Below are 26,010 nucleotides of genomic sequence, written 5' to 3'. Positions count from 1 at the left end.
ATTGATCACGAATTATTTTAAAGCTTGACTTGATTATTCATTTTAATCTCTTCCTGTTGTGGGATTGATCTATTCACGAATAGCAATGTTTATATCGACTTTTAATTACATAGCCTATTTTTTGGCCCACGAAAATTACCTCCAAGTAATTGAAGTGAAAAAAAATGAAACTCTCCTAAAATAGACATGGAAAATTGAATATGCATACAAAATAGAATCTATATATAAAACCAAAAATAGAAATCTGCTAAACATCTCCAAAAAATTGAAGTCTCCTAGAAAAAATAGAATTTATAGAGAAAATGACCTACCAGAGGCGGTACTGGATCCTGGTTGTTAGTTTGAAGAAATGGCGGCACATTGGCGACATTACTACTCAGAACACTTTGAGGTTTGCTTGGAGTAATTTTAGTTCCAGCAGGCAAATTTGACTGCAGTAAGCTAGACTGTGGAGTAGTTGGTGTAGGAGTCATTAATTTAGGGGTTCTTGGTACTGGAGTTCTTGGAGCTGGAGGCTGTTTTTTCACTTTAGGTTTTGGAGTAGGCATTTCTACCACAACTTCATCTTTTGGCATTTCTGTCACTTTTGTCAGGAACAATTTCTCAAGGGTCTGAGCCATTAAAACTATATCCTCACCAGGTTTGTTGTAAACATAACAGTTAGTAAACATAGTATTAAAATCTTGAATGCACTCTTTAGCACACCAATAATAATTATTTTCCAATCGCTTTTTTATTGTGCCTAAATCCATTGGCTGCTTGATAGTCTTGTGATAGTCCTGGGGAAAAATTAGAGAATACAAAACCGTTTAAGATGGAAGTACAATAAAAAACTAGATAAATCTATGTATAGATACAATCTGAAATCCTTTACAGTGCTTTTTTGAATAGGGCAAAATTTATTTTGAAATTCTAAGCGCAGACAATTTTGTTGTTACTTTCAATTTTTCAATGTAAAATACAAAAAAAAAACATTTTTCAATGAAACTACCAAAAATACTATAGAGCCGTTCTATTGCAAGATCTTACATCTAATAGCTCACATCTTTCTTCAAATATTTCCGTTCTTTAACTCATCTTTGTTCTAAGTTCTTACAGATCACTTATGTTAGCAAACAGTTTGAAGGACGCCATACAGAACAATGATGAGAGGACTTTGATGATATACTCATCATTGTTCTCAGACCGCTGATCAGAGCAGAATAGTGAAAGACGTTTGCAAAAGAAGACCGTAAGATGTAAGATCTTAGTGCTAAGATTTCACTTTTAAGCGTTCTTTGTCAAAAGATGTAAGATCTTAGCACATAGATGAGTACAAGAACGGCCCTTATATTTTCCAAATCAGGGGAAGGGAGGGGGCAAAAAATTTTAATGCAAAAGCCCCTTTCCAGCGTTGAAGGATGCGTTTAAGTCTCCTGTGTTTAGCAGTGTGCTTGAGCACCAAAAGTTTCTGTTGGACATTATTTAAATCAATAAATGAGAAGAATCAAATAAACACAAAAAGATGAATGAAAGAAGATGAAAATATTGACATGGCAGAAGACTAAAATGCAATATTTAAAATACAATTGAATTAATTGTATTAAATAAAATTGTAGACCTATCTTATTTATAATTATTTTACAATCGCTTTTTATTGTGCCAATATCCATTAGGCCTAGCTGTTTGATAGTCAGGTGATAGTCCTGGTGAAAAACGAGAGAATACAATATCATTTTAAGAGGAAGTACAAAACACTATTAATGAATAAAAATATAATGTATTCAAAGACAATTACAATATTAAATAGAAATACAATAGTAAATAACAGAAAATCATAGCTAAATAATTTAAAATCAATAAAATATCTTAAATAATAGTAAAAACAAAGTACTAGTATTAAATAAATACTGTATTAAATAAAATCAAAATGATTCATTAGCATAATAAAATATATTTTAATCTATTCTATATTGCTAGCAGGAATCAGTAGCAAAGTTGCTTGGAGGGCTTTGAATGTTAACCTTTTAATTTTTTCACTTAGTTGAACCGTAGTGTTTACAGTGCTAGTAGTAACTAATTACTATTCGCAGCTCTAAAGCTCCAAATATGCATTTTATTTAAGGGCCTTATATAGGCTTATATAGGCTCAATGGCCTTGATTGGGATGGGAAGATACCTAAAGAAACGATTCAAGGGAATTCGAAGCTTCAATAGAAGAAAGATTGAGGCTACAAACAGAGGGGGGTTTGTACTGCTATATTGGCCTTGGGAAGTTTGACACTGATGAATAATAGCAGTAGCAATGGTAGTAAGCCTTCGTCCAACTCTATTTCAAAGTAAAAATTAAGTCTTTTGGAGGGAGCAACCCATTTTCCACTTTCATGTTTTTACCCTTCATACCAAAAAATGTATTCAATCACTTTAGATCTAAGTATGAATAGGAAGACTTAAATATCTAACAAAATGGTTTGAAGTAAAATTCATGTTCTTTTTCACAGAAAAAAAAAGTATTTAAAGAAATCATCTTCTGGAAAAAAAAAATCAAAATTTAGCAGAGCCTCAGAGACAGATTTAAGAAAAGGGACAGGAAGGAACAAGGCCATAGCCAGGGGGGTTAGGGAGTTTGAACCCCCTCCCCCTGGAAATGTTTGTCCGACTCGTAAAAACGTATAAAAATGAATATAAACAAGTTTATTACTAATTCTTTTGTAAAATCCTCCCAAAAGAATCCGGGATACGACCCTGGGAAGGAAGCAAATCACAATTTCCTAACTAACTATAAAGCCAGGGAAAAACTTAAAACTCTTGTTACTGAAAATCCCCTCCTTATCCCTAACTGCCGAAGGGTAGTTTTAGGTACTTGCTTGACTTACCATACATCAAACAATAAGCTGTGCAAATAATCTGGATTCTACCCCACTTTTTATGGCTTACAATGAAAGAAAAGCTAAGATGGCTAGGCCCTATTTTTTGGATGAAGGATGAAATATTGCCATAAATTACACATTTTTTACCGTCCATCTGAGCCCAAACAAAAAGCAGTTTGTTCCTAAACAGGGGTCATAAGGTCATAAGAAAGGAACAGACCATAAGAAAGAATTTGAAGGAGATTGGCACTTCATGGCAGGGAATAAAGAGTGAATGTGTGAACAGACAGGAGTGAAAAAGCAGCATGTACAGCTGTGCTCCCCTTAGGCGACTTGGTGCTGCAATAAGTTGTAAGTAGTAGTAAAACCAACTTTTTTTGTATTCCCCCCTCCCCCAGAAGATTCAGATATATATACAAAGCCAGCAAAACCAGAGCTCTTTGCCTTATCTTAGGATAAACTTACTATTTTTAAATTTGTGTACATTACAAGTTGGGAATGACAGAGGCAGCAAATGATTCTGCTATTCTTATAAATTATCCTGTTTGCTGATCCCAATTGTTCAACCTGCATCTAAAGTAATAACTATGGATACTATTAAATTAGAAAGTTTTGCAACTTCAAGATCCATGATATAATATTTACTTGAAATGTCTGTCACCCTTCTCAGCCCCATCTTACACTTGGGTATGCTTTCAAACGGAAGAAATTTTATTACTCATTGTATCTAATGTCTCAAATGGTTTGCCTTAAGCTTTTACTGTTTTTCATGCCTAACCTGGTCACTACATAACTGCAAACAACTTTGGGATTAGTCAATTACTCTCCCTCCCCTTCCCCCCAGATATGGGCAATGAAATATTTAAAACTAAAATATAATACCCTCCACTCATTCCTAAGAAAGAATACTCATATTTTCTTCTAAGCATTGGATCTGTTAAATAGTAATATTATTGGTAGCAATGAGGTTAGCATAGGGGTCACTTTATGGCTTTCAATGACAGACTTCAGGCAATAGCCCATACTCCACTTCCTATAGAGTCTTAATCTTCCAACTATTCCTTACTCTCGCCCCTTATTACACGGTTGCCAATTTAAATTCATACAACCCAAAACATACTTTATGCCCAAAATTTTACGTCATATTTGATTCAACAAATTTTTCACTCCACTGATAATATTGATGAGATTAAGGGGGGCTCCTCTAAACCAATCTTCAGATAAGACTGATCTTGTCTTTGATTGACTGAATTGAAAAGTTATGTTTATTAATTTATTTGCCCCCATAAAATAGACAGTTACTGATGACTGAGACAATGATGGGAAGAAAAGCAGTATGAGATGTAAACAATAACTGAATCATTTTGTTGTTTTTTTTCTTTTGTCGAAAAATGTATATGAAACAAATATGCCACAAAAACATAAACATAGATTGTCATAATAATTCTGGTTGGACCAAATGTTTATTAACTGCATATTTTTATGAAAAAAGAACTATATGACTTTTAATAAACTATAAAAAAAAATAAACACAGCTTTTGGCCCTCTGTTTTTCAATTGATCCTGAATGGTTAAGATTTTAAATCAATACATTGAAGTTTTATGGGGTATTAAGTTAGATTAACTCTCTAGTACATACACTTTAAAATGTATTCTACATCTACAGCTTTGTCTGTCATAGAAAGGCAAAACAGCAGAGCACATAAAGAATTCTAGATCTAGAGCTATTTCTGTCATAGAAAGCTGTAGGTCTAGGTGAACAAAACTTTTGGAAATGCTTTTCAATGTATTTTTGCTCCTCCTGGTGACGATCATATTACTGGAATAAAAACAGGGAATAATTATTGGAATAAAAACATATTACTTGAAAAAACATATTACTGGAATAAAACATATTGAAAAAAACGTGAAAATGTGGAAAAAACATATTACTGGAATAAAAACAGGGAATAATTTTCAGCTAAAATAAGAAAACAAGTCATACAGTAAAATTCAAATTCATGTTGGACTGATTTTGTCTATGATTAACAGAATTGAAAACAATTACAGTTAGCTTATGGTTATTGTCTTTTCATCCATAGGAATGATGGAAAAGCAAGCAAAACAACAGTTCAAAACACTGTAACTGACATTACAATCAGTGATGTTAAATCATCAAGCTACTGATCATCAAATCATTCATCAAGCTACTGATGTTACGATCAGTGAGTGATTTCTAGCAACTGAATTTGAAAACTTACTGGTATATTTAGTTTCTTTGCATCCACAGGAGACATAAAAGGCCAAGCAAAACGATGCTTCACAACAACCTTTAAAACCGACTTCTGAATATACTGCAGCTGGTTTGTTTGTCTTCCAGGTCTATGGGGTGGGGGAATTACAGGAGGCTGAACTATCCCATTTACAGGTTCTAAAGTGGGTTCTTCTCTTGGGGGAGGTTCTTTATCAATTGCTGAAGTAGTTGCAGCTACTGCAGCTGGTGCTTTTTCATCCACTGGCTCTTGCTTTACTTCCATTTTCCTGTAAACTAGAGAAAACAGATTATAATGCCAATGTACCGGATCATATTTTCAATTCAGAGCAGGGGGGGTGTTCACGCCTCTGTTGACCATGGGGGTTATCATACGACACATTTCAAGGACCAACCACTCTAAAGAAAAAAAACTGGAGCTAAGGAGCAGCTTTTTCATTCTTCTGAATCCCCCAATGTGCAGTAGAAGTTTTACTCAAATATGAAGTTCCAGATATATACCCATAAAGTAATATAGCTTTTACTGGTATAATACCTTTTACCCAGCACTAGCTCATTAAAATTTCTATCTACCTACAGTATGCTAAGCACCTGTGTTTTGAATATTTTTCAATTTCTTCTTCTTACATTTGTTCTTAGTTTCAGTATTTAGCTGATTTCTTCCTTGAAATGCTATGGCATTTCTAAATGGCATCTCTTTTAAGAAAAAAAAACACTGAAAGGAAATATAGTGACATGTAAAGAAGCAGAAACTTTTCATACATACCTACCAGAGAAACCTGAAAATTTGCACGCAATTTTTCAAACTTTCTGGATTAAGTCAAAATTAGCCGAATTTTCCAACTTTCATGGCAAATGGCTTGTGGGAAATGGAGCTCATGTTTCTTTCATAAGTATGTTACAATGAAAACAAAACCAGAAGTATGATTTCCACACAAATTCCTTATATGTGCACAATGCAGCTTTGGAAAAATGACTGCATTTCTGCGGTCATCTGAAAGCTTGATTTTTACTGGTTTTCGGGGAAAAAATCAATATGAAACAAAAATAATAGCTGAATAAAATTTTTGTCACAAAACATAGTCATAATAATTATAATTGGAAGAAAAACTTTATATTTACTCACTGAATGAATAGTTTTGAAAACTGTATGACATTTCAAATCATAGGCAGCGCAATAGCGCTGCCTAAGTAAAGAACGATGTTGGCACATGATCTTTTTTTTTCTCCATAAAAAAATCCCGGGCACTTTGTACCGAAAGAGTTGTCATTGAAACTTCAAAAAGGGCTCATTTGATTAGAAATTGAAATGGCTAGTGCCCTTTTTAATAGTCAAAAGTAATTGGAAGGCAACTAACACCCCTTCCACGCCCACCATTTTCCAAAACACATCCAATTTTGAGATAGCCATTTTGTTCAGCATAGTTGATTTCCAGATAGAAAATATGTTTTGAGGAGGACAATCCCCCACAGCCCTCAAGACAAGGGTTGTAAGCTATGCCCTGGGTGCATATAATGTTTTTATAGAATGTGTTGTTGTAGAAACTTCAAAAGGGTTCATTTGATTAGAAATTGAAATGGCTAGCGCCTTTTTTAATAGTCGACAGTAATTGGAAGGCAACTAACACCCCTTCCACGCCCATCATTTTCCAAAACGCATCCAATTTTGAGATAGCCATTTTGTTCAGCATAGTTGATTTCCAGATAGAAAATATGTTTTTGAAAATGACACCCCCCCCCCACAGCCCTCAGGGCAAGGGTTGTAAGTTGTGCCCTGGGGGCATACAAGGTTTTTATAGAACTCATTGTTGTAGACATTTCAAATAGGACTCATTCAATTGGAAATTGAAATGGCTTGTGCCCTTTTTAATAGTCAAAAGTAATTGAAAGGCAACTAACACCCCTTCCACGCCCACCACTTCCCCAAACACATCCAATCAAAATTTTGAGATAGACATTTTGTTCCACGCAGTTTAAAGCTCAGGAAATTATACCTTTGAGAAGGACACCCCCCCCCCCCAGAGTCTTCAGGGCAAGGGTTATAAGTTATGCCCTGGGGGCATATAAGTTTTTATTGAAATCTTTGTTGCAGAAACTTCAAAAAGGGCTCATTTGATTGGAAATTCAATGGTCTAGTGCCCTTTTTAACAGTCGAAAGTGATTTGTGGGCAACTAACCCCCCTCTCATGCCCAACTTTTCCCCAAACACATCCAATCAAAATATTTAGATAGCCATTTTGTTCAATGTAGTTGATTGGCAGATAGAAATTATGTTTTGAGGAGGACAATCCCCCACAGCCCTCAAGACAAGGGTTGTAAGTTATGCCCTGGGGGCATATAATGTTTTTATAGAATTCGTTGTCGTAGAAACTTCAAAAAGGGCTCATTTGATTGGAAAATGGAATGGCTGGTGCCCAATTTAATAATCAAAAGTAATTGGAAGGCAATTAACACCCCTTCCATGCCCTCCATTTCCCCAAACACGTCCAATCAAAATTTTGAGATAGCCATTTTTTTCACGTAGTTAAAAGTTTGGGAAATTATACCTTTGAGCAGGGCACTCCCCCCACAGTCTTCAGGGCGAGGGTTATGTTATGCCCTGGGGGCATATAAGGTTTTTATTGAAATCTTTGTCATAGAAACTTGAAAAAGGTCTCATTCAATTGGAAATCCAAAGAGCTAGTGCCCTTTTTAATGGTCAAAAATGATTTGAGGGCAACTAACCCCCCTCTCATGCCCACCTTTTCCCCAAACACATCCAATCAAAATTTTTAAATAGCCATTTTGTTTCACACAGTTTAAATTTCAGGAAATTATACCTTTGAGTAGGACACTCTCCAACAGTCTTCAGGGCAAGGGTTATAGGTTATGTCCTGGGGGCATATAACTTTTTATTGATATCTTTGACTTAGAAACTTGAAAAAGAGCTCTTTTGATTGGAAATTCAAAGGCCTAGTGCCCTTTCTAATAATGGAAAGTGATTTCAGGGCAACTAACCCCCCTCTCATGCCCAACTTTTCCCCAAACACATCCTATCAAAATTTTTAGATAGCCATTTTATTCAATGTAGTTGAAAATTTTGGACCTTAGGTGTGTAAGGCTGTCAACCCCCCCCCCCCTAACACACACATACAACCCTCAGGGCAAGGGTTGTAAGTTATGCCCTGGGGCGTATAAGGTTTTTATAGAAAGCAATGTTGTAAAAACATCAAAAAGGGTTCATTCAAATCGAAATTGAAAGGACTAGTACCCTTTTAATAGTCGAAAGTGATTGAACGGCAACTAACCCCCCTCTCACGCCCAACATTTCCCCAAACACATCCAATTAAAATTTTGAGATATCCATTTTGTTCAACGTAGTCAAAAGCTCTAGAAATTAGGTCTTTTAGGATGATAACCCCCTCAGAGCCTTCAGTGCAAGATTTGTAAGTTGTATCCTGGGGGCATATAAGGTTTATATAGAAGGTTGTTGAAGCAATTTCAAAAGTGGCTCATTTGTTTGGAAATTGAAATTGCCCTTTTTAATAGCTGAAAGTGAGTGGAGAGTAATTTACCCCCTCCCATGCCCACCATTTCCCCAAACACATTAAATCAAAGTTTAGAGATATCCGTATTGTTTAATGTAATTGTAAGTCCTGGAAAATACTTATTTTAGGTTGAACAACCCCCCAGAGCCCCCAGGGCAAAGGTTGTAAGTTATGCCCTGGAGGCATATAAGGTTTTTTATAGTTAGAGTTGCTGTAAAAACTTGAAAAGAGGCTCATTCAATTGGGAATTGAGAGGGCTAGTGCCCTTTTTAATAGTCAAAAGTGATTGGAGGGTAACTAACCACCCTTTCACATGCAACATTCCCCTAAACACATCCATTGAAAATTTACAGATAGCCATTGTGTTCAACATTGCATAAAGTTCTGGAAATTAGAGAGTGACAACCCCCCCAGTCCTCAGGGTAAGGCTTGTAAGTTATGCCCTGGGGGCATATAAGGTTTTTATTGAAAGTGTTGCCGTAGAAACTTCAAAAGGGCTCAAATGATTGGAAATTGAAAGGGCTAGTGGCTTTTTTAATAGTTGAAAGTGATGGGAGAGCAACTAACACCCCTCTCATGCCCACCATTTTCCCAAACACACCCAATCAAAATTTTGAGATAGCCATTTTGTTTAAAGTAGATGAAAGTTCTGGGAATTATGTCTTAGGGGATGACAACCACCCTCACAGCCCTTAGTGTAAGGGTTGTAATTTATGCCCTGGGGGCACATAGTGTTTATAGAAAGCGTTGTCGCAGAAACTCAAAAAGGGCTCATTTGATTGGAAATCAAAAGGCCTAATGCCCTTTTAATAGTCAAAAGTGATTGGAAGGCTTGAAATTCTTATAGTAAAGATCAATGTGGGTATAATGTATGATTTTTTTTGTGTTGTTGTTGTTTACACCAGGGCACTTCATATTGAAGGAGTTGTCATAGGAACTTCGAAAAGGGCTCATTTGATTGAAAATAGAAAGGGATGATGCCCTTTTTAACAGTCTAAAGTAACTGGAGTGAATCTAGTCACCGTTCCAGCCCCACTCTCCCATTTGCCTATTATGTTTAAAAACTAAATATTGCCTTAACATGAAATCAAAATGCACAGTGTTAATGCTTATTCCCAATAAGGCATCTCAGCAATATCCCAAGAACGACTGAGGGTATTATGTTCAGACTTTTGGGGCTACTTCTGCTCTTAAAATTTAACCAAGTCAAAATAGTGTAAGTGTATCCAAGCTATCAAAGAAAGTAAGCAGATTTTATTGTGAATGGTATCAAGTTTTCCATTTCAGGTCAACTAGAGGAGATATGAAACGAAATTAAAGACTACTATTTGTGTCCAGATTTTTAAAAGGGTGTATGTTGTTAAACATTGCTGAAAATTTTTCTTCAACATACAAATAGCAGGCCAAATTATAAAGTCTTAAAAAAACAAAAAGATTTAAAGTATTGTTTTCTTTTTCCCTGAAACGACTATGTCAATATAAAATGAACAGAAATTAATTAAAAAAAACTTTTTCCACAAAATAAGTTTTCCAAAGAAAAGTAAAGAACTCCATTAAATAAAAAATGAGCAAAAATAAAATCAAATAATCTACAAAGCACGAAACTACAGCAAATCAGCATCAATAAAAAAATTAAACCCAAAATGAACAGAAATTAAAAAAATAACTGAGTGAAACTCAAATTGAGCAGAAATTGACATAAGCTGGGCTCATAACCCCTATGCCTTCCAAAGGCCAGAACATAATTTGCACTTTACTGAAAAAAATACAAATGAATGTGCATTGTCAGTTTAATATTTAGTAATCAAAATGTTAATATTATTTGATTTATTAAAGTTATAAAAGTAAAAACATTTATATTTTTTTCAGTAAAGTGCAAATTATGTTCTGGCCTTGGGAAAGCATAGGGGTTTTGAGCCCAACTTATGTTAATTTCTGCTTGTTTTGAGTTTGAATTGGTTATTTATTGTAATTTCTGTTTGTTTTTGGTTTCATTTATTTATCAATGGTGATTTGAGGTACTTTTGTGCTTTTTAGTTTCTTTGATTTTATTTTTGCTTATTTTGTTTAATGGAGTTCTTTACTTTTCTTTGAAAACTTACTTTGTGGAAAAATTTTTTTGTAAATTAATGTATTAAAAGATTACATGGAGTTTTTGAAATGCATTTTTTTTTCCTTCAGAGACATCAAAAACAACATGTTTTGGGATAGCTACTAGAAAATATTGCATCATAAGGTTTATTCAAATCATATGCACCATTTTACTGATTAAATTTGAAAAGATTCTATTCATAAACCTTGCTATTATAGAACATTCTTGAAAACCTTTAGTAAAATTTTCTCATGCCTTCAGTATAATTCATACATTCTCTATAACCCACATGGTATAACAAAGAGGCTATAAAGAGTATTATTAAAATGCTCCCAACCTAAGCAAGACTTGGAAGCTTCCTTATTCATCAATAGCCCTAATCCCTGCTTATGCAGCCATTCCTTCCTAAATGAATAAATAAATCTTTTATCACTTAATTTCATGTTTCCTAACCCTGAGAGAAGAGTTTTTAGAACTCTTGACAAGTACAGTCTCAGGGTTATCAGTCAAAATGAACTTATCAGTCAAAACCTCAATAGGATTGTTATTTTATGTTGTAATGTCTAAAAATTACAATTTTCATACTCTTTAAGTCATTGAAATTGTTATGGCCTCAAGAAAAGCAGAGTCCTACCAATATAGGTCAGGGACTAATACTTCTTCACAAGTCTACACAAACCCATTAAGCTGGCTTAAAACCAGAAAGTAAGAAGATACCACCAACTTTAGTCATAAGTCTAGTTCTGCAGGATAGCTACTTGGGTCTCTTTTTTTGTGTACACCTGTATTTTTTATTAATTTGTATTTGTTTATTTAGCATTATAAATGACTTGCCCTCAAATATTCAAAACAAAACTATGAAAATGTTTACAGATGATGTAAATCTTTATTACTTAATTTTTACTCAAACAGATGCATGAATACTTCAAGGAAACATAAACTAATTGGAATCATAAACCAAACATAACATCACACACATTAATGGAGACAAATCTCTGGTAGGTAATTACTTATTATGTAGGCTAATAATGCTGTCTCTAAAGACCATATCTAAAGTATTAAGAATAAAAGTTAAAATTAAACGACTATGTTAATGACCTTGGAGTTTATTTTGACAAACAGGCTTTCACTTTACCTAGCTTGGCAAATAGTGACATGTCATTGAAAGATATTTTAGTTGTTTTGATCTTGCCTGTGTTTTTAACTAGGTAAATTTCTAGTGCAGCTATTATTTGAGCAGACTGAAAAGGCTGAAATTGCTTAGGCAACAATTCTGTCAAAACTGTGGTGATCACATCAGCACATATTGTATTATACACAAAATAGACAACATTGATGTGTACCAATTCTTCAATTTCTCTCCCTAAGAATCAACACAGCAGCATCCATACAAATTATTTTAGCCTAGAATAAGTAGACACATTGGCAAATGTAGCTTCATTGTAAGACTATTCATTCCTTGGAGCAGTTAGCCAGTCTCTAAACTACCAAAAATATGTAGCTGTTTAAAACAAATTTGGTCAAATTAAGATTTTATGGGAAAGAAATTAGCATTCAATTTGTTGCTTTATGGGTCTATTTGATAAACTTTTTGTATATTTTTTGTAGGCCTACATATGGCAATAATGATGCAGAAACTATAAATTACTAAAATTTGTGCTGATTGAATGTAGTGCAAATTTGCAGTGTGCCATTTATAAATATATATCATCCTTGAATTTTAGTAGATTGTAAGGTTATCTGATTCTAAGACTAAGGTGATATACCTTTTACAAGCAGCCTACCTTAACACTTGCACTATGTTAATGGCATAACACCTACCAGCATAATTGAAAGTATATGTAAGGAAAATACTAAGTTTTAAGAAGCTTTTGGGTGGTTCACCAAAGACATATAGGTGACAATTTTGAACATGGCCTCTTTTGAACCACAAAAGAAAATTGTTGCTCTACTGTATCTATTAGATAAAAAAAAAAACTTTTTTTAACTGAAAGTAAGGAGCAACATTAAACCTTAAAATGAGCAGAAATTATTCAATATATGAAAGGGGCTTTCCCCTCCTCAACGCCTCACTCTTTATTGTAATTTGTTTTATTTTTTTTTTAAATAAAGTTGTGTGACAGAGTCAGACTAGGGAGTTTACCCCTAGTCAATACCTTGCTCTTTATGCTAAAGCTGGAATTTTGTTTGAATCACAAACCCCTGAATCACAAAGACTGGTTAATTACAATAGATAGCTCTTTTGACTATGCTGAACAAAATGGCTATCTCAAAATTTTTAATGGGTGATTTTGGGAAAAAAATTAGTGTGGGAAGGGGGGCAAGTTACCCTCCAAGTTTTTTGGTCAATTAAAAAGGGAACTAGAACTTTTAATTTCCGTTCAGATGAGCCCTCTCACGATATTCTAGGTCTACTGGATTGATACAATCACCCCTGGGGAAATAAAAAAACAAACAACAAATAAACACGCATCTGTAATCTTTCTTCTTTCAAAAAATACAAGATCCCACAATTTTGCAGATATGAGCTTGAAACCTATACAGTAGGGTTCTGTGATACGCTGAATCTGATGGTGTGATTTTCATTAAAGTTCTATGACTTTTAGTTGTTTCCCCATTTTTTCAAAAATAAAGCAAATTTTCTCAGGTGAGTAACTATTGATTGGTAAAACTAGACTTAATAAAACTTATATATTTGAAATCAGCATAAAAATCTGATTCTATTGATATATCTATTGGTATTAAAATTGCGTTTTTTAGAGTTTTGGTTACTATTGAGCCCAGTTGCTCCTTACTTACAGTTCATTACCACAAACTGTTTGATAATAATTCTATCAATCTAAGTATTAGAGCTGCTCAGAATATAACTGCTTTACAAACTCTATCTCTCTTTCCTTATGTCTTAATCATGTCCAAGGCTATTCACAAACAATTGATACTTTTGCACTTATTTCACATTAACAAGTTAATAATGCTAAATAAACTAATTTGGAAAAAGCATGACTATTGTCTACATAATGACTAATGCATGCCCTCTTTTAAACTGAACACTACAATGACAAAATCCACATTTTATTCAAACCTGAAAACTCTTCTTTCCTGTTAACATTTGGCTCATAATACAAAAAAAAAACTGAAAAGAAAAGTTATTTTTTGGCTATATTCAGGCATTAGCAGGAGGGTGTTGGGCTTGGAAGCAGATAAACTGGTAGCCACTCTGATATTTAGATTGATATAACCTTCCTAAATAGGATCAAGAAAGGTAAACAGGTATTTAGCCTAGTTCAGAAGAGGCTATACAACAGGACATTATTCAACACATGCCTCTATACTTTAGCATAGTCTAATTTATTATCTGACAGCAATTTGATTTATAGGAAATAGCCTAGAAATTGCAAGATTTTTGAAAATCCTCAGTGTGTACCTGGTCTACTTTTGGGCATACCAGTGATGGTTTTAGGCCTGGGCAGGCAAGGACAAGCTGCCCTATCCCCCCTCCTAGTTTTTCTGACATTAAATTCCTTGCATTTTATATTTTTACTCTCCTATAAATGTACTTAATTGACTAAAAATTATTTTTGTATACTTATTATACTTATGTATACTTTTGTATACTTATTATATGTAAATTATTTGTATATTTTTGTATCCCCCTAGTTTATGAGGCCTAAAACTGTTACTGGTGCATAGGTTACTTGTTGAGTTTTTAGAGACTGTATGCAAAAATATAGACTATTTATTTAAATCAACATGGCTTTACAGAGCATATTAGTAGCCTACCTTTAAGACCAGCCTGTACAATTATAGCTAAAGAATGGTCATTTTGTTTCTTTAGGCTATGTACTAGAAGTAGAAACTCTGTAATGCAGCATAAGGTAAAAGACCTCTTTTTGGAAAAGACCACTTTTCTTTTGCATTCTGGAAAAATAGTAATGGGGTTTTGGGCTACCCTTATTTTACTACAGCATGATACAATGTGAGGGTAGTAACAAGAGCCCTGCCTAATAGTGAAATTATCACCAATGATTTGTCAGCATAAATTAAAAATGTGGTCACTGTTTTGACAAGCAATTGAAAAGAAAAATTATATTTAATATTTGTGATTTATAGAATAAATACCAAGCAATAAAATTTACATTTTGAGAATCAGAAGAAAATCAGCTTTCTGTTAATACAGTAGTCTTGCTGGACTTGACAGGACCAGACCCTGTCTGGATTACCAAAAGTCTGGATTAAACAAAATTTTCTTCAAAATATGTCAAAAAAACCTATTTAGCAAAAGAACATTCTTATTAATTAAAACACATTTATTAGCCTGCCTTTGTTTTGCCAGGTGATCTTGTAAACACCTCAAGGTCAGTAGCTCAGCAGACAATGTGTTGCTTTGTTTCTCAAAGTAATTCAACAAATTATCTAACATTGTTGTTGCTTTGCCATGACTTGGTCCAGCACATTTATCTGTACTGGCATCTTTACTATCCAAACTGTCCACAGTTTCATTTGCTGTGTTTGAAGTGCAGGCCTCTATGATATCATCCTTGCTTAAAATGTCATGACCAATATTGTTATCATTGTCTATCCATTCTAATACATCATTCTTATCTGTGTTGCCACAATTCTCCAACTGTTGAAACACTTGTACAAGCTCTTGCTCCTGATTTTCTTGTGAAAAGCAGGGCCACAATTGGTTCCAGCTTTTTGAAGAGTTTTCAGCTTGATTTCTTCCCATGCTTCTGCAGCTAAGTAAATTACAGTCTTTAGGGTCACCTTTTTAAGATGATGCATTAAGCTTGCTGATGGGTCTGTTTCAGACATGATTAATTTTTTCCTGTAACACCATTTTATCCCCTCAATCACACCTTCATCCATAGGTTGAATCAGAGCTGTCATATTTGGGGGTAGAGGAATTTCACAAAAATTTCACAATCTTGTAATTCCTCTTCACTTTGGTGACACAGTGCATTATCAATAAACAACACTGCTTTTGCTGGAAAGTTTTTCTCTCTTAAAAATGATTTTGTTGTAGGAACAAATTTTTTGAAAAACTAATATTTGAAAAATTTTCTGTCCATCCATGCGAATTTTTGAGAAGTTTATTGAGCTAGGAGTGCATTTTTATTAAGACCTCTAAGAGCCCTAGGATTAGCCAATTGGCTGTAATCAGAAGTGGAATTTTCAAACCTTCAGAAGCATTACTAACAGGGAAGCAAAAATACTCTTCTTTCTTTACCTTATGACCTTTGGCTGAAGAATCTAGCTTTGAGGCTAATGTATTTTGGAAGCATTTTGTAATTTAAGCCTGTTTTGTCTGCATTAAACACTTGACAAGGCTTCAGGTATTCATCTTTAACAAATTTTGTCTTTAAGTCTGCACTTGCACTATTATTGCCTGACAAAATTTCACCACTTACACTTACTCCTTAAATACCATGTCAAGCTTTCCATTGAGACAACCATCCCAAACTTGTAGTAAAACCAGGATTGCCTTGTAATTTTTCATTAATTTTTATAGCCATAGCTTGTAATGTTATCTCCGAAATCAGAATGCCTTGCTTGTGTTGTTGGCAAAACCAAATATACAAAGCCTCATCAAAGTTTCAAATTTGGGTTTCTTCAATGTGCTCCTGTTATCAAGGCTGCCTTACTCACCATTTTTGTGCAAAAATCTTCAATTTCTTTCCAATTTTTTTTCTAATCAGAAATGGTTTGCTTTCCAACTCCAAAATCTTGCTCAATTTTAGTCAATGATTCACCAGCGTCAATATGTAATAAAGCTTGGAGTTTTTGTTCCATTGATAAAGTTATTTTTTTTATCCATTTCCACAACTCCAAAATACATATGTACCAAATAAAAATATTAAACACCCACACAAGAACCTGTCACTAGGACAAGTATCTATAGACTGAAGGGAAAAAACAAAGCAACCTGAGAGTGACACATTACTGATTAACAAATATGGTGAAAATGGGAAGAAAGACTTCCAAGAACTAAGAGCAAACAGATGCACCTAGATTTTTTCCTCTTAAAAGCACTTTTATTTTCTTTTTCTTGGTACATCAGTCTGGATCACCTAAATGTCCAGACTAGCAGTGTCTGGTAGCAAGACTCTATTGTATGTGAAGAAAACTGAAACACTGTGTTTTGGTGTGTATACATCAAAATAGGATAGTAGGTATATCCAAAAGGAGGTTTTTGTAGGTAAGTCAATAAACTAATAATTTCAAGTGTTTAATCTTAAATAACTTTAGCAATAACCATATTGATACATAGCTTAGATTTTTAGCTATTTATTGATATATACAATTTTTTTCAATTACTCTTTGATAAAAAGGTGTGAGGGTTTTAGTTTTACATAATTTTGCTCAATTGGAAACTGGTTTTTTACTCTGTTCTTGTGCAGCATAAATTTTCTAAATTACTGAATTGAGGTAGCTAGGAAATAGATATAGGCTATCTTTAGCATCAGAATTTCATCCTAAATCTAGGTATGACATTTATTTTCAACAAAAATGAAATTTACACCTCCCTCTTAATGGTCAAATTTATAGCCAGAATTATATTAATTGACTGAACTTTATATAGTTTTGATAAACTATTTAATGAATATGAAGAAAAGACTGACATATTGAAATGTTCAACATGACAGATGCAAACATTTATTGCATTATATATATATATATATATATATATATATATATATATATATATATATATATATATATATATATATATATATATATATATATATATATATATATATATATATAAGTCAAACTGCATATTTGGCCATTAGGGAGGGAGGTAATTTGACCATTAGGGAGGGAGGTAATTACAGTTAATTTGCAATGTAAATGAACTATTATAATTTGAACCATATAATTATATATATATATATATATATATATATATATATATATATATATATATATATATATATATAAGTCAAACTGCATGTTTGACCATTAGGGAGAGAGGTATACAGTTAATTTGTAATGTAAATGGACCATTATAATTTGGATGAAATTCAGATTCTAAAAGTAGCCTAGGCCTAGCCTATGTCCATCTCTGGGCTGTCTTAATAGGGTAAAAAAACAGTATCCAATTGAGCAAAATTATTTAAAACAAGAGCCCTCACATCTTGTTATTAAAGAGGAATTGATAAGAATTGTGTATGTTAATGAATAAAAGCCTAAGCTTTGCATCAATATGGTTATTATTAAAATTATACAAGATCAAACACTTTAAATTATTAGTTAATACCAATAATTGGTTTGAAAATACCAATTATCCTATTTTGATGTATATATCCTTTTACTGTGTCAGTTTTTATTCAAATATTAACAGAAAGCTGATTTTCTTCTGATTCTAAAAATCTAACTTTTGTTGCTTGATTTTCATTCTATAAATCACAAATATTAAATATAATTTTTTCTTTTCAATTGCTTTTCAAAACAGACACAAAATTTTTAATTTATGCTGACAAACTATTGGTGAAAATTTGACCAGGGTTCTTGTTACTGCCCTCACATTGAATCATGCTGCAGTAAAAAGGGGTGGTCCAAAAACCCATTGCTATTTTTCCAGAATGCCAAAGAAAAGTGGTCTTTTACCCACAGTTAATCAGATAAGATTATCAATTAAATACCTTAGAAGCATCATTCTAAAGTTCAGGAGGCATAAAATCTGTATAGGCCTATTAGTGAAGGGATACCACCAGATGGCTAATTTGACAGTGTATATATATATATATATATATATATATATATATATATATATATATATATATATATACAAATCTTTTAATTGACCAGCTGGCCAACCAATATTTTAAGCCCAGGAGTCCAGCTGGACATAAGGAAACATATTAAGAAAACATTTTTTACTCTATAATATGCAGAATAATCCTAGTTCACACATTGTGCAGGGGGAGAGCCTTTATCTTCACTTCATTCCTTGTTTTTGCAGTTTTTCTAACAAATTCATGAATTTCTTAGGACCTATATATTCACAGATTATATACCTCCACCCTCCTAATGTGCAAATAGGCTATATACCTAGAACTGTATCCTCAATCTAAATGTAACATCCATTTGCATCACAAATGAACTTTACTCCCATACTAGCCATATGGTGGATGTCCATTATTTATTTATTTATTTATTTATTTCCCTCAAAAACGAGGAGTATAAAAGATAATTAAATAAATCTTCAAAAATCCAAATAACACACCATCAAACATAGCAACAATTTACAAATATCCTATTACACACCATCAAATATCCTATTAGTGAATAGGATAGCCTATAGCATTAAGCAGCAGGCTATATGCAGCCTCGGCTATCTTTCTGAGGGGCATGTTAAACCTTTCTTTTATTCTATTTATTTGGCTTACTAGCCTAAATAAGCCAGATCAAATACAGAAAAAAGCAGGCAACTACATGAAAAAGTGACAGTCCACCCTAGACTAGCCTAGTTTGCAGGTGAATAGGACAAGGATTTGATGGAAAACATAGGTCATTTATTAGGCTACATTTCTAATGTTTTAGCTAAGTTTTTACTATTAAGTCTGAAAAATTTATTAAAATATTTCAGTGTATGCAAATAAACTTGTCCTGAGATGAAAGGACCTCAAAAAATTTGTGACAAAAATGAAAATATATTAAGCATTTCTCAACTGCAGTCTGATGCTGGCAGAATGCTCCACATACCTTAAAAATATCAACAAGGTCTGAATATTTCAAATAGAGAAGTCAAGTTAGGTTAGGTCAGGCTCAACTGGACTAATCTAATAAAAATAGCAACACATTCTTGAGTTTTGAATTAATTCAGTCTATTCTACAAAAATACGCGCCGAGCTTGAGCCATTGCGCTGCCATATTTAATTTTGTTGATAGATGACAGTGCGAGAAATAAATTTTATTTAGGGTAACTACACACTTATCGTTAAACTGAAACACTAAGAAATGTTACGCCAGACATGTGTGTGTAAAATTAGCCCTAGAATACTAAAGTATAATTTAGCCCTCTGATATAGAATCTATTTTCTTATCCCAAGGGTTATAGATAGGAGCTGATATTTCTTGTCTTGTGTCTTTGACCATAAGGGAGCAAGTCGGTCGGTTGTTGTAACATCATACATCAACGTTAAGATATATACAGGCGGTCAGTGGGTAAGTTTTATCCATCTTTAGTGTTTTTGCAACTTTTTTTGCTTACAGTCAGTAAATCGATGTCTCAATATTTGAAACTTAATGGCAAATATACTTGTGCTTTTAGTTGTTGTATGCAACTGTATTGCTGTATTGCCGAGAGTGTACCGATGTTAGGTCATATTTCACCAATTAAAGCAAAGGATTAAATCACTGTTGGTGTTATTATTGTGGTCCGTTCAGGGTATTTTTTCAGTAATGAGCCTGCGTTCGCTGTCCGACAAAGAAATTAAACAACTTTTAGAGGAAAATGAAGATGTACAGACCAGAGGCAACAATGGTGAAGACGATTCAGTTGGAGCAGAGGACCTAGAAACGTCTGATAGTGACAAGGGAAATGTGACCTACATTCCTTGAGAAAACTAAAAAGAAGCTATTCCATAGGATAAATCTCACTGCCCAAAAAGGGCAAAGTAGTCCTTCTTCTGTCAATTTGTCACAAAGGATATTCCCTATCAAAATCTTCCAAAAAGCCGGCTCCAGTTGAACTTTATGATCAAACTAAGAGAGGGTCGACTCATTTGACCAAATGTGTACGAACATGAAAGCAAGTCAGAAAACGAGGTGGTAGTGAATGTGCGTGCTGTATGGCATACTAAATGCAGCTTTCATCAATTCTTTTATCATTTACACACACAATGCACACCACCCTGGATAAAAGCCTTATCAGCGACCTGGCGTTATGATTAATTTTTATGAGACATTTGTATAGCTACATATGCAACAACGGTATGTAACACCAGGTTTTCCACTTCGACTCCGAAAATACATTGGAGAAATCCCAAGGGTGAATCCTGCTCATCAAACAACAGCTTTTGGTCAGGGCAAGAGGACAACCTGCCGCTTCTGTCCACTCAGTAAGCACCGCAAAACCTTTCATTATTGTATCTCATGCCAGAAACCATTTTATAGCCAACGCCGATCATTATTTTGCCTAGAGTGAAGACCAGGATAGCCGAAAGATGTAGAAAAACCGGTGATTGAGGAAAGAATTGTCTGATTTTTACCCCAATCACTTTGAATAAACATAGTCGAGATCATCGATATTAAAGATGAAGGAGTATAGTTTACCAACCTTAAGTAGTACCTCGGTGCCCCTCTTTAGTATTCTAGGGTTAGAGTATAAAAAAACTAAATCTATAAAAAAAATATATTAGTAAATATAGCATGATAGGCAAAAGCTTTAATTTGATTTATCTCAATCGTTACAATAATTAGTATCAAACATGAAGCTCTACGAAAAATGTATTTGCATCCCAGGTTCTACGACTTAATAAAAAAAAAGGCTAAGATGGCTAGGCTAGATTTAGAAAATGAATGATTGCATATTACCGAATATTGTACCTTCGGTCATCCATCTGGGGCTAAACAACATGCAGTTCGTCCCTGAAAGGGGTGCAAAGAGGTCACACAGAAATATTTTAAAGGGATTGGCACTTTTTTGGAGGGCGTGAAGAAAGAAGTTTTAATAGATCGGAGTGGATGGGTGTGTACAGCTTTGTTTCCCCCAGGAGGCTTGATGGTGTAAAGAGCTGGTAGTAGTTTATTTCTGTTTTGAATCCTACCTTCCAAAGAATCAGATGTAAATACAAAGCCAGAAAAATCGAAGTTTATTCCTTAACTTTAAAAATACATGCAACTTCACGGGAAGGTTTAAAAAGTCAAATTTGAATACGTCAGGATAAGTGAGGACCATGCGAAACTCTGTTTGTCTTGCGAGGTTTGGAGCTGCAGAGATTTGTTATTAGCAATAGATCGCTACTTTTGGATAAGCCATGTGTCCTGGGCCTCAAATTTTCATTATTTAAACCAAGGTGCATTCTTAACGACTATTTGAGATTTAAAAAAAGCATCTGAAAAGTTTTTGGGCATGAAGCAATTTAACAGGAGCTAATTATATTTTTTGCTCTTAGATTTTGTCTGGCTTTCTTTCCTTCGTTATATCGGAAGATATTTTCTATCACAGGAAGAATATATGTTCTCCAGTATCAAAAAGTTGTTTCTCCAGTGCCCTTTCAAAACCTTTCTTGTCTCAAGCAATTAAAGCGAGATCTGTGTCAATGATTTTGTCACGTTGCCCGGACAAATGATAATACAGGGCGAAAAAGCATCGAAGGATTCCAAGGAAAATATTTATAGAGATTTACTGACAATCATAATTATGTCCCTCAAAGGTAGTAGTTGTCTGCTAGAGCCCTAACTACTAGTTTGCTTCTATACCCTCAAAGGTAATGCCAGGAAAGTTTGATAGCCATCGCGTAAAGTATGTAGGCAAGTTTGGGAACAAGTTACGCATACATATTATAACAACAAACAAAGTTCAATCAAGTTCAGCATTTGAAGCAAAGAATTTACCTCGACTTTACAGTAAAGGAGAATCTTGAAAAAGGAAAACCTCTATTGGTCTAGAAGAATTGTCCTGTGTCGGAATTTTCATAATTCGAAGAAATACAATGTTTATTTCAACATTTCTTCTGTTTAATTTTAATGTTTGGGCTGTTCTATTCTTATACAAAGTAGTTGTGTTTGAAGAGTTTGAAGATTTAATCTCTTAATTTTAAACTTAAGTTCCTTGACATCTTAGTATAGAAATTAAAAAATGCATGTAAGGATGATTGAATTTTGCATCCTTCTAAAAGTGTATGCAAACCTCATTTGTTTTGATTTTATTCCTCTTTTCAGATTCAAATCTCTTTTCTCTTATTAACCACATTCAATTTAAATCAAATTTTGAAAAAAATTGTAATAATAGCAAGAGCGACCTGAGCTAGAAAAATAATCTTCCAAGGAAGGCCGTATCCAAGGCAGGGTTAGGGGGTTTAAATTCCCCCCGAAATATTTCTCCAACCCGTAAAAACGTAAAAAAGTGCATATAAACCAATTTTAGAATACGCTTTGAAATTATCTTTTGTACCAACCCGGGACAAAAAATATTAGATACAGTCCTGCTTACAGGGTTGGTTTTCTCTTAGAACTTTGTTTCAAAATTTTTAAATGAATGATTTTTGTAAAGCAATCTTCATATTGCCAAAGTTATAATTACTACAACTTTTTTAGCAGATAGAAAGTAGTTCCCATTGAATAGCCAATTTTCATCGGAAAGCTCGGAAAGCTTCCTGGCTCGGAAAGCTCCTGACTAAACTTTGTTCTATAAGAAAATCTACCAATCTACCAAGTAGATTGGATTAGTTAGTTTAGTTTGATAGCTTTAAAAACACAAAAAGAAAATCAGAGTGCTAAAAGATAATAAATCTGGTTTAAGTAGAACTTTTCTGGTATAGTGTTTTTTTTTTTTAATCAAAGACTTTAATTTCAACTAGAATATTAGATTTACTCTTTTCAGTAACTGCTCCAGTTTACCAAAAGTAAAGAGGGGGATTTTTCTTGATTTATTTAAATGAAGATATAAAAAGGATATTTTTTTAAATGTAGGTGGACATTTTTGTTTTTTGACAAAAAAATTTGTTAGAATAGGTATTTTCAGAATACCCCCCCCCCCCCCTCTCCCCCAAATGGTATCCTTTCTTTTCAGTATGCATTCAAAGTCCATAGGTATTCTGAGCATTTCACGAATAGTTTTATTCATACAAATAACGTTGCTTTATTTGTATTTTTTACGGTTTAGCTTTTTATTCTTAAAAAATCTAGTCTGATTTTGTTTGAGAACAGTAAATATTTATTCAAAATATATCTGAAATTTCAGGTCGAGAAGTATGGCCAAATTAAAAAAAAAAAATAAAAAAAAAATGATTATACTGTCTATGCTTTCTCTTAGTCTGAACAAATTTCTGGAACTGGAGTTTAAATAGGAATATAACTGTCTCTAGGTAAAAATACCTAATAGTTGAATTGATTTAAAAGTTGCGGCTCTAACCCCCGAATAGAAAGCTGTTTATAATTTCTCCAATTGTTCTAGTTTTTACTTAAGAAAAGAAACAAAAATTAGTGAGACAGATGATCTGATCGATCTCTCAAAATTGTTATCCTGAAATTAAGTCCTTAACCAACGACAAATTATTATTTTGCAGATTTTTGGACAACAAAATCTAGTAGGAAAATTCTGCAAATTTCGATAGTCGGGACAAAAAGGAAAACGTCTGGAGAGCAAGATCGGTGTCTTCCAGTAGGTATACACATAATAGGTAAACAATGTTTTTACAAAATTGATAACAGCGTTAGTAATGGTGTAATTTGAAACTAAAAAGAATGTTGCGAAACAACTGTACGAGTTTATTACTACCCATATGACAACCCATTGCATAGGTAAGCTGCCTGAGGCCAACACAGTTAAATTCCTCCATCAACCCACTCTATTTAAGGCTAACCTTCCCCCTCTCCCTCAAAATATTTTATCGCCCGGGGCGTCAGTAGGGTAAAGGGGCAGAGGTACATTTTTTGTAATTTTTTTGAAGAATTCCTTTTTTTGGGGTATTTTCATTTCAATTTGAACAATGAAGTTACCCCTCCCTCCTAGATTCCGAAAAATACTTTTTGCCCACCCACTCTGCATTTTCGTGAGTTGACACCAATTCTTCAAACCCGAGTTGAGTAAGCCCTGCTTTTGACCTATCTTCCGTAAAATGTGATCTGTTCATCTTCTATTTTATTTCGTAATGAATCTAGTCAGTAAGATCGAACCGTATTTTTCGTATAGCATAAAATTTGATACGCAGTCGTTCGTTCGAGCACCTAAAACCATTCTCAAAACATTCCTAGCCTATGTTCTTCTTATACTTCTAGCCTATGTTCTTCTTTTGAGAGAGAGAGATTTATTCTAAACAAACAAACAATTTAACATCAGTTTAGCGGCCACCCCAAGAAGTAAAAACTTGTCCAATGGGGTGGCGAAAATACACTGACGCAACAAAACAATACAAAAAAAGATAGCCTATATATATCACAGTCCCCAAACAGCACCACAAACCTTACACCTTAACGTTTTCATTAAATTTAATATCATATTCATAATCATCACCCCCAGGAGCCATAAATATTTACAAATATATTTATTTAAAAAAAAAAAAAAAAAAAACACTAAAATTCATACTTACTAAAAAGCATCCCTTTAATTACTATCTTAAACGAAGAAATATCACCTATATTTTCTATATTTTGATCAAGATGGTTCCAACTTCTGATCCCCCTGCGAAGCAAAGAAAACATCGATAGGGCCGAAACAACCAGCGGAATATTAATCACTACAGATGACCTAGTATCATAATCATGGACGGAAAATCTCAGGTTTGATAAGCTATCAAAACAAGGGAGGTTTGTACTCTTTTGAATCCTAAAAATAGGATTCAATAATCCCATTTGAATCCTATGAATAGAAGTGTATACAACTCCCGTAATCCGGAAGCTGGCAGTATCTTTACACGCTCACACGCGTTTTACCGAATCCCGGGGCCATCTAACAGCCGAACAGCGTTGTTTTGTAGAACTCATATTGGCCAAACAATAAAAGGAAATGTTCCAAGCCAAACGCTACTACATTACAATATATATGGATGGATAAGGGAATAATAAAGAAGGCGCATAACAAAAGGAGGAAAAAAATGCTCAAGTTTTCTCATTATACCCAGGTTACGAAACACAATTTTACAAACATACTGTACATGGCGCTTGAATGACAAAACTTCATCAATATAAACCCCCAGGTACTTATAAGAACACACCCGCTTTAAAGTTCCATATTGTGTTACAATATCCTTAATCCATGGATAAAAAGCTGATGAATGGGAAAAAATAACAAAATTAGTCGTACCCAAATTAATCTTTAACCTATTTACCCTCAACCAGGAATTTAACCTTTCAACAGTATCTTCTATCGATGTCTGAAGGAATTCTTCTGTCTTCGCGAAACTAACAGCAACTGTGTCATCAGCAAATAATGATACCGTCTCATTCCAGGGACTTTCAGCCATATCACTAACATTAAAACAACAACTTGGGTTAGAATTAGGCATATCATTAATATACAATAAAAAAAGGAATAGAACCAAGAACTGACCCCTGCGGGACACCACTAACCACTGGGCGGGGTCCTGATTGTATACAAGTCATCTCTACAAACTGGTACCG

General features: G+C 33.9%; 1 protein-coding gene across 1 annotated transcript in view; it reads right to left on the bottom strand.

Annotated features, from left to right (window-relative positions):
• LOC148948123 (bromodomain-containing protein 2-like) overlaps window positions 1-19,567 on the bottom strand; it is a 54,790-nt gene extending 35,223 nt beyond the window's left edge. The window contains exons 1-3 of the mRNA XM_089095199.1: window positions 19,429-19,567; window positions 5,090-5,376; window positions 312-779 (exon numbers count right to left, since the gene is read on the bottom strand). Of these exons, the coding sequence (XP_088951325.1) occupies window positions 312-779; window positions 5,090-5,365 (744 nt within the window). The 5' untranslated portion in view covers window positions 5,366-5,376; window positions 19,429-19,567. The remainder of the gene's footprint in view (window positions 1-311; window positions 780-5,089; window positions 5,377-19,428) is intronic.
• Between the last annotated feature and the right edge of the window lie 6,443 nt (window positions 19,568-26,010).

Source organism: Artemia sp. Qi Xiang Cuo, chromosome 10, assembly GCF_049724085.1.
Source record: "Artemia sp. Qi Xiang Cuo chromosome 10, ASM4972408v1, whole genome shotgun sequence".
Classification (NCBI taxonomy): domain Eukaryota; kingdom Metazoa; phylum Arthropoda; class Branchiopoda; order Anostraca; family Artemiidae; genus Artemia; species Artemia sp. Qi Xiang Cuo.
Note: the sequence above shows the minus strand (reverse complement) of the source record. Positions and strands in the feature narration are given on the sequence as shown.